This window comes from Centruroides sculpturatus, unplaced genomic scaffold (genome assembly GCF_000671375.1).
Source record: "Centruroides sculpturatus isolate CEXI.00-Female unplaced genomic scaffold, Cexi_2.0 scaffold789, whole genome shotgun sequence".
Taxonomy (NCBI): domain Eukaryota; kingdom Metazoa; phylum Arthropoda; class Arachnida; order Scorpiones; family Buthidae; genus Centruroides; species Centruroides sculpturatus.
Window position 1 is genome coordinate 55,703 of NW_019385116.1, and position 12,629 is coordinate 68,331.

The following is a 12,629-nucleotide window of genomic DNA, read 5'->3' on the forward strand; positions in this document are numbered from 1 at the left end:
AAGAAAACGAAGGAGCATATACAGTAGACCCCGCTATAACGCGGGTTCATATAATGCGGATTCGTATATCGCGGCGAAAAAATTGCGACCGTATTCGTATAAAGACACTAAAAGGGACTCATAAAATGCGGTAAAACGTCATCGTTAACTCGTGTCGCGACAGGATTGGTCGAATCTGGACCAATAGTGGATGAGCAGCCGAACTACTTACGTGCTACGGAGAGTTTAGGCAGGTAAGTTGAGTTTACTATTGTCTGTACAGTATATGAATTAGGTTCTGTAAGTCTAATACAGTACTGTAATTTTATACATTTCTTGTGAAAAAAACATTTCTTATTCAATGGCCATAAAAATTATTTCTATTAATGATGTCTCCAAAGTTCAACAAATTTTTCGCAGAAAAATAACTTATCAGAAAACGCACCTGCCGTTTGGTGCGCTGCTCCGCGACAAAAACAAGCTTAAGCAATGGCATCGTCGAACGGTGCACACTTGGTAAGTAATCCTACAATTTTTTGTTTATAGCATAGTTTATACGGATTATTCCCAAAAAAATTATACATGTTTTAGAAATGTTGTGTCAAATTAGTCTAGAATCAATTAATTTTATGGAAGAAAACCTTTCAAATAGCTGTAGTCTGTAAACTGCATACGTGCCGGGCTGTGATTGGCTTATGTATTTAAGGATTCCTATTTAAGGATGACGCCATTGCTACAACGCGAAATTCTAATAAAGTGGAACATATCTACCGCGTTATAGGGTGGTTGACTGTATTTACAAAAAGTAAAATTACTGATTACTAAATTATTTATTACTTTTTGTAATACAGTAATTTAAAATTATTTTTTTTTATAATAATAAACTGGAAATATTACAAATAAAAAATAAAAACTACATTGTTTAATAATTACAATTTCAATTATTGTCTTCATGTAATACATGAAGCCATAGTAATTGCTAGGGCAAACAGGTGTTCAGAGGAAATACTATTCTAAGAAGAGATTATGACTGCTTTCAGTTTCTTGCTGTTGTTATATTGCTTTCCAGTACTATGCACTATGCATGCAAGATCACCCCAATGATCCTCTATTGGGTTGAGATCAGGAATATATACTGGCCATTTCAATGTGTTAATGTTCTCTGTTAACTGAAGTTGAATGTGCACTATGGATAAGTGCATTATCTTTCTGGAATATAAAGTTTGCATTATTCAGCTCATCTCTTAATGGCAACAATTATTTCCAAGAATGTTTTGATTCCAGCAAATGCAAAAACAAATGCTAAACTTAACTTTGCTTATACTGTAAAAGGAGTCCATAACTAAACAACAGCTACCCTGAATACGACAAGAAAGAAACTGTGGATCTTTTTGTAGATCATACTTATAAAAAATAAAGCCCAATCAAAGCCATTAAGATTAAATTTTTTCATCACTAAGGGCAATATTTTCCCAAAATTTACTGTTTGAAACATGTCTTTGCAAAAGTGAGTCTGAAAATAGACATGATTAATATAGAGCCAGATTTCTCACAAGTTTATCACTATAAGTAGGTAACCTTTGAGTTTGAGAAGATTTTAACATAGTAGTTTCAAGAACATTAATGAAAATGAATTTTATAGAACAGGTTAAAGACTTACATAGAAAATTCAAAACTACAAAACAGTTCATTCTGAAAGGCAGTTTAAAATTACAAGTGTATGACATTTTTTGTTTAATATATCAATATATAACTGTTTTCAAACAAAACTAATTATATAAAGGATGATTCAAAAAGAAACTGACACTTAAGAAAAATTATGTTTTCTCTTCTATTGAACAGAATACATAATGGTACATATCAGTATGTACAGGCAGAGATGTTTTGTATGTATATGTATGGTCATATGATAGATAGCTGGTCTATAATCGAATTCATCCATACCCTGTCCAGCATTCCTTTATTTATTTTTGTCATAGCTGCCTAGATTCATTCCTCATAGCTCAGTCATGTTCCTGGGCAATAAGCATTGATACACTGTATCCTTTAAAAATCCCCTCAAAAAGAAATTGTAGAGGGTTAATTCCAGTGATTGTGGTGGCCACCACAGCAACTCTAGGTTTCAAGCTGTTGCATGTCCAAATCTGGAGTACATGGAGTGATTGATGATTCTTAGAAAAAGAAAGGCTCACAAAGTTTTCCTTCAACAAGGCATAAAACACATTCATTTTTTTTGTTCTCAAGTACCACAAATGTGACATTGAAAATTGGCCTCATCACTAAAGATTAATTAACCATGAAATGCATCATCTTTTATCAGATTTTATGTCAATGTGAAACTGTCTGCACCAAGTTTTTTCACTATCCTTTAAGCCACTGAAACCTATAAGGCTTCAAATGAAGATTTTCCTCAACACCTTCCACATTGGTGGGTTGTGAAATATCAAGATGTTGGATTGATTTATTGATTTCTGAGAACTGCATTTAAATGCTTCTTGAATTTGTTTTATCCATTCTGCTGATGTTGCCTGCATTCCACTGCTTTTACATTTGCATATATGCAACAAATTGTCATTATAAACTCTGATTTCATGAATTCTATGACACAAAACACTTATCCAGGAAGAAGCCATTTTTTGACCAATAGCCACTGTAGTTCTTTCCAATGACACTAAGACAGTGGGGTGTTCCAAAAAAATGAAAAACTCTGTAGGTTGTCCTATAAGTATGTATATACCATGTTAATTATAAAAGGAAAAAAAAATATTAGTAAGTTCAATTTCTTTTTGAATCACTCTGTATGTATGATAGTGCTAGCTAAAAATAATTAGTCTGATTATATTTTACAGTAAATTTTTATATATGGTATAATTATAATGGAATATTGAAAATTAAAATTAGATTTTTTATTATACAAAAATGGAATATTATAATAAAAATTAACTAAATAAGATTTATATACTATCTAGTTAAAAAAGAATATTTTAAATTATATTTTTATATAATTTAAATGATGAAACTATAAATAAATAACCTGAAAAAATCTAATTTGAAAGTAATCAATAGGTTTTCCATTATCCTGAGGAACAGTCCACCGAACTTCAAATCTATCTGGATATCTGCTGATATTCCCACCAGGTGTAATAAATTTGGGAGATTCGGGATATGATTCTGGAGGCATTACTTCTTCCATTTCTTCAGTCCATTCTCCGATGCCTACATCATTTCTTGCAGCAAATTTAAATCTATAGGCAACACGAGGTTTTAGATTGTCTAAAATGTATGGTGTATCTAGAAAAAATAAACAGACAATAAGTATCTGAAATAATATAAACTTAATCACTTACATGAGGTTCCAGACAGAGTCCGAATCCCAAATTAAATGTACAAAAATTCAATTCATTTAAAAAATATTTTGTTATAAAATAATGTGTGAAACAGATCTGTTGTGAAGGTACAAAATAAACAATATGGTCGACCCTGTGAGGTCAAAAGTTGATGCAATATAATGGGTTGGACTGTTTAGAATATCAATCAGAAAAATTGAACTTTAACTCAATGTTGAAGACAAAATTTGGAAATAAATGAGAAAATGTAGCATTTCTTTAAAAGAAAACTATTGCATTGAAAGTAATAAAAACGAAAAAATTCTTAGGTGTCTGAAAAGAAAATATCACCATGTGAGATATGAGCAAAAGTTTCAAAATTAAATCAATAATTGCAGACAAAGTCGAATGAAGGTGTTAAATTAATAACAGAGAGCAATCTTTCCCATGCCTGATCTGGTTGTCTAGTCCAGTGTTCCACAATCGGCGTGCCGTGGCACACTGGTATGTCGTCACAAGGTGTAAGGTGTGATGTGAACTTTTACATATTCTATTAATTTCAAGCTTTATTTATATATTTTTATCACAGTTGCTGTGCTTCTTATGCTTGTATTTCAAGTGTAATAAGATGATGTTCGTTTATTCTTTATTACAAGCCACGCATTTTTATGTATTTTAAGAAATTAAAAGTAAAATAAATTTGCTCACAGGTGTTGATGTCTGTTTAATAATAATAATAGGTTAGTGGCATTACGTAATTCTATTAATAGTATCATATCATAACGCTTTTGAGGGGAATAACATTTTGGTGTGCCGTGTTGAGACATGTCGAGTCATGGGTGTGCCGCGAATAGAAAAAGCTTGCAGAACACTGGTCTAGTCTCACCTGGAACAGGAGAGACCAATCAGGAGATGGAGAGAGAAAATTGGGACCAATCAAATTAAGAATTTCAGGGAAAAATCCTTTAACCTCTTCCTTCTCCATGTCGGCAAATCTCACACTTATTTTCTAATTCATTATGCTATATTTATTTGTAATTATGTTTTGTTTAAATATAATAATTTATTAGTCTAATTTAAAATCTGTATTATTACATGTATAGAATACATATGTATTTATTTGATTAATTAATCTAATAAATATATCATTGTCTACTTATAACAATATTATATAACTTAACTATTCATATTACCTTCACTCCATTCACGCTGCACACTAGCATCAGGAGGTTCATCTTTTTTCCTAAATTCTACTACATAGGCACGAATTGCCATGCCTCCATTATCTCTTGGTCCCACAAGCATAAATGTAATAGTAGTTGCGGTTTTCTTTATCACTCTAGTTTGGAGAAGAGCAGCAGGTACTTCTAAATAAATAAAGAAAAATTTTTCAAGAGTTTAATTATACTCTTCAAAATTAGAATCTTCAAATATGTCATTGTGAGTTTACAATATAACAATATACAGAATAGATGGAATAAGTTAACATATTTAATATTTTGGATTATAAATTTATAATCCAAACATTCAATCCAATCAAATGAATAGTTGGATTCCTTTATTGAGCTGTTAAGGGTAATAATTACTTAGTAATTTGGCAGGAGATAGGCAGTTAGGCTGTCATCTCTTGTTATTTATTTATAATTATTAAATTTAAAAAGAGATTAAAGAATAATTAATCACCTAAAAAGTTTTATTCATCACTTCTGAATCGCACCCACAAATAACTTTTTGGATAAAATCATTGAAACCTGGTAGTTTGTTGTGGGTTTGTGACTTGCCAATAAGCTAGCCCAGGGGTCGGAATTAGCAGCTCGTGAGCTGCATGCGGCTCTTCGCATAGACATTTGCAGCTCTCCGAACATAAACTCCAATTTCACCTCACCTCATTTCACCACAGCCTTATAACTTATGAATTTATGAGATAGAGCTGCCGAACAAACTTCGACTCGTATGGCATACTCACTACCACTCTTTAGCCTGTCCATACATGACCACACTCGCGTTGATCAATATGAGTCACATGCGAGTGGCAGCATTTGAAGCATATCTATCTATATATACATAACCCATTGAACACGTGTCCGTCCGTGTGACGTTATGCCAAAATCGGCCACTAGAGGTACCCCTGTCGTGTGTCGTATTTTGCACATTTAAATTAACAGTATAAATTATTATTATTCATTTGGCCAATAGCCTATAACAATATAAATAATTCAGTATATTTGTAATAGGAATTTATTATTGTCACGGAATGCCTGTAACGCGCACTAGGGGCATCTCTCTGGTGCGCATTATATATGCAGCTCTCTGGTACTTTTGTTATACTGTTTCCATGACAATTTGGCACTTCTGACTTGACAAACTGCCAACCCCTGGGCTATCCACATGAAGTTTTCTGGGTTTTATTCATGTTTGTAACACCTAAGTAGGGTCCAGTTTCCCATAAAAAGTTCTCCCGGAAAGCATCTCCCCTTGGCAGATCACTCAAATTGTACTGCTTATCCTATCAAACAACAAACAACTTGCATATTGATTCTTTCATCAAATCAATGAAGATGCAACATTAGTTTTAATATCTAGTTTAACTGGCAATGCTAATTTTAATCCTTAGTTATGGTTTCATTATGATGTTATTACTCTACAGTTTATTTCTTTTTAAGTTCACAATAAAAAATGGAGAAAAACTAAAAACAAAAGCAGTTTTCTTCGGAAGAGAATAATAATATATTAGATAACATTCAAAAAGGAATTAAACAAAAAGATGTGCCTGACTGCCTACTGGAATACTTTGTTACAGTACTGGATTTTATCAAAATACATTGATTAAAGAAAAACTACTCACAAAAATTAGACTTCTTTAAAATAATGGCTTGAAAAAATAACAATTAATGAGGCAGGATTCCAACTAATCAGTAATACTATATTGTTATTTTAGTTGTTCACTCATGATATTTTTTGATAATTTTTTATTACAGATTAATTTTTATTCTATTTTAATATAACTTACACAAAAAAAAAGGCATTAAGGAATGTTTTATTTTTCTGCAAGCACTTTTGACACAGTAATGGGTGTCGTCCTCAGAAAGATATGAAATTGAACAGACTAATGCCATTCTTATATTGAAATAAGAATGGCATTAGCTGTTTGGAACATAACAACATTTAGAACAAGAAAACTTAAAACTTTAATTTGAAATATATGTAACAACAATGTGCATGCGACTTAATATGCAGAGTAGGTGGAGAAGGTAGGAACAAAGCTAATATTGATGTTTTAATCACTTGTATAGACTAATCCAAATTCCAGGAAAATTCAGGGTGGGGGAGTTGCAAGGTGACAGCAACATGGTGAAAAGGGCCTCCCAAATTGTACACTAGGCCCCATTCATCACAGCACCTGAGCATTGCCACCTGGTCCCAAAGCAGGGTGTGATGGTGTTGCAATACCATCCTGGACAGCTCAGTGTCACACCTCCCCACTGCGACAGAATGTTGATGCTCAGAAATGCAGCTAGAGAGCATTCTGGTGGTTGCCCTATATAGTGGGTGTGTACCCCAGACACTGGGTTCACTAAATAGAATATACACCAGACTTTTCCAGAATTAAAAATGCATCCCTGTCATTACATAAAAGTCTCCTCAGACTTGGCACAAGGAAATGGGTAAAAGCAAACATTTTGCCTAAATATACAGCAAATGCAGGCTGTGAGATGGCCACAAAATGGTAGAGAAGAACGGACTTCTATCTAAAAAATGGTCCTTAAGAGCCACTGCAAACTAGTGCTTTGCAAGAGCAAAATGCTAGCAAATGTGCACTAGCACAACTGATGATGTCAAAGGCTCTGCCAATTTCTTCTTGACAGCGTGGTTTTTCCTTTGCTAGTGCAGAAATACAAGAGTACACGCCTGTTCACAGAATTCAACAGATAGAATAGTCATGCTAGCAAGAGAGAGCGGGAAAGATGGCTGATTACATGAACATGTCACATGTCGAAAAAGAAATAATAGAATTTTATCGATGTATGTAAATTACATGATTAATACATTCAGTATTGAAAAGAAAATAGTATAAATGTTGTATATAAATAGTAAATAGTTATATATAAATAGTTTTTGGATAGTTAAGCCTAACTAGGCTTAACTAGTAAACATGTTTTTCCAATGCTGTTTCAAAGTTTGGAACGAAAACTGACTGATTACAAGTATAGGTTATAATAAAATCTTGTTCTCTAGCTAATCCACATCTGTGGAATCCACATCATGTGGACTAAGTTACAAGAGCAAACGTTATATAGTTTGCAGCTGCTTCTTGCCCACATAGCTTACCTAGCAAAAATGGCTCATAGCCTCATGGGAAAAAAGGCGACTTAGTGTACACTAGCTCCCGCTTCCTGTACTTTTTGGTGGCTCTAACATCTTTTTTGTGTGAAATTTCCCTTGAATCAGTACAAGTATTGGCATGACATCCACCATATGTGTGTAAGTTATCTTACAAGATGAGTACTAAAATTGGATATTCTATTCCATGTTGAATCTGGAAAAGCTGTGGCGTAAGTTGCATGCCCAGCTGGTCTTTCTGTTGAAGTGCAGACAGTACAATATAACTTATATTCTGAAAATGTGAAATTTGGTTCCATATAAATACTAATAGACAAAATTACATTTTTAAAAACTTTCTTACTTCAAAATGTAAGTAATTTTTTTATCCTTGCATTTTTGACTGTATTTCAATATAATGAAAATATTTTGATAGTCTTCTCAATTTCGTTATACTGACATTTCACTGTATATTCAGTCAGCAGTCAGTGTGTGTGTGGGTGTACACCTACACCCACATACACACACACAGGAATCAAAGAATCAGATTTACCAATTTTCAGGAATTGTTTTTTATGCACCCAAATGCTTAATGTAATTCTGAATATCTCATTCAAAAGATAATTGTCTTTGGTAGTATGCGAAATTTCAGATTTTTCTATAATTCGGTTGCTAAAATTTAAGCAATTGAAAAGTGCAAAAATCTCCAAAAAAGTTGTATTTTCTTCTTTTTCTTCATCCAACAATACAGAGGCTTGTAGAGGAAAACTACTGGGTCTAGAAAGCTCAAATTTTAAATTTAAACCTCTTTCATTATCAGTGAGATGCTCATGAAACTTCTGGGTGGATTCTGATAGAGCTATTTTATTACTTAATCTTATGCTTATAAGGATAAAATTGCATTGAAACAAATAACTTTTATTCAAAATGTTATTCAGAATAAGAAAAGCTCAAATTCATGCAAACTTTTTATAACAATTTTACTAACAGCATATTCAAAGCATTCGATCAGCAGCCATCACCAAGCACTGACTGAATTTTACATCATCATCTTAGGTCTTGATGTAATAACACAATATGAACTATGTTAACTCATAAACATAAATGCCATTTATATTTAATGATCACAACAAAAAGTATAAATAACTTAACATAGATAGCATCATTGTTTTGTACCAGCATTGATTTTATGACGTCATTGTATTAATGTACAGAAATCCATGCATAGTATAAAAATTTAATTATTAATTTTAATCAAAAAACAATTGATCCAAACAATCTGACATGTTAAAAATTATGACAATTTAGATGACAGTCAAATTTTTTTCATAGGTGTTTTTCTATGGTAAAGATAAGCTTGGTACTTCAAAGTGGTAGCCACGAGACTTTTATCATGGTTCTCTACATTTTGTTTCAAATTATGAAGATTATATTTTTACCAAAGGAAAACTCTTTTTTAAAAAATTTGACTGTCATCTAAATTGTCATAATTTTTTATATCTCAGATTTTTTGTTTGGATAAAAAAACATATAAATTACAAAATCCATATTACATAATACAAAATGCCATCTAATAAAGATCAAGAGATTTATGTTGTAGAAATATAAATGCTAAGATGTATCAGATGAATATTTAAAATGTGGGATATTTGATAATTTCAACTGTATATGTGCTAGTACTCACTTTTTAACTGTCTGCTAATAAAGATATAATTGGGAAAGAAAAAAAATTTTTATGTGAAAGACTTTGAAAGTGACTGTGATTAAAAAGAAATACAGAATTATATTAAAATAACCAGAATATATATAATAAAAACTTATTATAATGGAGTTTAAAGATGGTGCATATTGTGAGGTCACTTGGGGCATGCATATCTGTGGGAAATATAGTGCAAATTAATGCAATTTTTATATTTTTACTGATACATATGCTTGACTGCAATTATATCTTTGATTTCTACACTTTCTATACTATCTAACAGTATAAAAAAAAATTGTGGGTTTAAAAAAAATGATATTTTTATTTATATATTCTGTAATTTGATCTGTAAATGCAAAAAACTAAACTTATAAAATTTCAACTTTCACTTATTGACATCAGATTTGTTAAATTTCACAGGATAGTATTATCTTTCAACTTCAGGGTAGTAAAGCTTTATTTTCTCCCGTGAAAGTAATGGACTCTGCTGGTCCTCCATTGTGAAGGACAACAAAGTAATAAATTGTTTTATTACTTTGTTTTCAACAATGCTCTTCTTTTGCAATAGTGGGTCAAATGACTAACAAATTGTTTTCTTGCATTCAGGAGAATGCTTTCTTTTAGATTTAACAACTAGTATTGCCAGTAACGAATTCTATAATTTTATTTTTAATAATTTTAAAAATATTGATAAAATTACCAAATATATGTTTGGTACTGGAACAATTACTAATTGGTATTGCTACATAATGAACATAAATTTTAATTATTGCAAAATTGAATATGTTCTGATCACCAGAAAGCAGGATGATAACACCAAAGCAAGAAAACAAGAAAATCACATTGTCAAAAATAGCTACAATGACTTATTTGAAATGAATTGGGATTGGTCCAGTCATTGAAACCAGGAGAAAAAGTTAGAATGTGTAGCACTGTAGTAAAGTTTAAATATTCTACATTGTTATTTTATTGATTTGCAATTGTTATGTGCAACAATCAAGAGTACAGTGCTTTCATGCTGTGAAAGAATTTACTGCAGGTGGTAGTAATGTATTATCTTTTGTAAAATTTCTCTGAAAAAGGGTCATAAACTTGAAAACCACTGTAGGAATCACTTAAAAATATATCAGTTGAGGAATACTACAAAACCTGCAGTTCAACTGTTATATATTTTTGAGAAATTCAATAAAGAAAATGTCATATATCATACATTCTGGGGCATAAGTATCATGGATACATATGCCCCAGAAGGTGGGTTAAAAGTTATTAAAATAAAATTGAAGAGTAAAGTTATTGAAGTATTTTAAAAAAATTTTTGAAATAATATAGTATAAAACGTATATTAAAGAAAAGCAAACAATAACACAGTTGATTATGGAAATAAACTTAAAACACAGTTGCACAAATCAATACTTAAATAAATGAAAAAATGCTATGATGAACATCTACAATTATGAAGAATAAAAGTTTTTCATGTGATATTATGTTTTATATTTATATACATAAACATCACTAAGCCTGATGTATTATTAATAATAAACCAAACAATTTCTATAATTAATTGAACTATTTTTCACTACTATTAATAATTATGTATTAAGTAATATTTATGTTTTATTTAAAAATTAAAACTGAATGATATTCTGTTTGCAAGTTTGATTGCTTAATTATATTCTAGTGATAATCCAAAATAGAAATAAGGAATCAAGGATGACAAAATATAATGAATGATTCCTGAAATCTCATTTTTAAAATAATAAAATTTTTGTTTTAGAATATAATGAAAAAGTAATTTGTATTAACCATCTAAATTTTAGTGTGAATGTTTTAATTTGACTACTTTGACTTTTTTGTTTGCATGTTGTGTATATTAAAAATAATTATCTAAACAAAAACACACTTACTTGCTTCTTTTAATTCTATTATGATTTCCTTTTTACCATGAGGATTTTCTGCCTTGCATTGATATGGCCCATACACATCATCTCCGCCAGATAGATGCCTTGATGGTTTAACCTATAAATAGAAAATTTTTAAAGTAATATTTTATATTTTTATCTGTAAAGTAGCAATTCTATGTGCTATATTTTTTAATAATCATTGTTTTAATTATTAATTTGAATAAAAGTAAAATNAAAGTTATTGAAGTATTTAAAAAAAATTTTTGAAATAATATAGTATAAAACGTATATTAAAGAAAAGCAAACAATAACACAGTTGATTATGGAAATAAACTTAAAACACAGTTGCACAAATCAATACTTAAATAAATGAAAAAATGCTATGATGAACATCTACAATTATGAAGAATAAAAGTTTTTCATGTGATATTATGTTTTATATTTATATACATAAACATCACTAAGCCTGATGTATTATTAATAATAAACCAAACAATTTCTATAATTAATTGAACTATTTTTCACTACTATTAATTATGTATTAAGTAATATTTATGTTTTATTTAAAAATTAAAACTGAATGATATTCTGTTTGCAAGTTTGATTGCTTAATTATATTCTAGTGATAATCCAAAATAGAAATAAGGAATCAAGGATGACAAAATATAATGAATGATTCCTGAAATCTCATTTTTAAAATAATAAAATTTTTGTTTTAGAATATAATGAAAAAGTAATTTGTATTAACCATCTAAATTTTAGTGTGAATGTTTTAATTTGACTACTTTGACTTTTTTGTTTGCATGTTGTGTATATTAAAAATAATTATCTAAACAAAAACACACTTACTTGCTTCTTTTAATTCTATTATGATTTCCTTTTTACCATGAGGATTTTCTGCCTTGCATTGATATGGCCCATACACATCATCTCCGCCAGATAGATGCCTTGATGGTTTAACCTATAAATAGAAAATATTTAAAGTAATATTTTATATTTTTATCTGTAAAGTAGCAATTCTATGTGCTATATTTTTTAATAATCATTGTTTTAATTATTAATTTGAATAAAAGTAAAATTATCATGGCAATGTACATTACTATATTTACTAATTATAGTAAACTTATCATTGATAACAACTAGATAAAATTTTTGTAGAAATGTTTAAAATAAATTATGCTTTTTAGTTTAGAGAAGAATCCAATAATAACTAGATTATTAATCTAAAAATTTATTTAAAACAAAAATTAATTCATAATAATTTATATAGATTCATTAAGCATTTTACAGTTTTGAATACAGAAAAGTTTTAAATTTAATTAAAAATAAAAATTTTTGAATTTTAATTGAATGACCAGTTATGTATATAACTAATCAAAAGATAGTTATATATATAAATATGAA

General features: G+C 29.9%; 1 protein-coding gene across 1 annotated transcript in view; it reads right to left on the minus strand.

Annotated features, from left to right (window-relative positions):
• LOC111634998 (fasciclin-2-like) overlaps positions 1 to 12,629 on the minus strand; it is a 220,431-nt gene that overhangs the window by 35,236 nt on the left and 172,566 nt on the right. Inside the window, exons 9-11 of the mRNA XM_023379842.1 lie at positions 12,075 to 12,186; positions 4,499 to 4,672; positions 3,010 to 3,270 (exon numbers count right to left, since the gene is read on the minus strand). Of these exons, the coding sequence (XP_023235610.1) occupies positions 3,010 to 3,270; positions 4,499 to 4,672; positions 12,075 to 12,186 (547 nt within the window). The remainder of the gene's footprint in view (positions 1 to 3,009; positions 3,271 to 4,498; positions 4,673 to 12,074; positions 12,187 to 12,629) is intronic.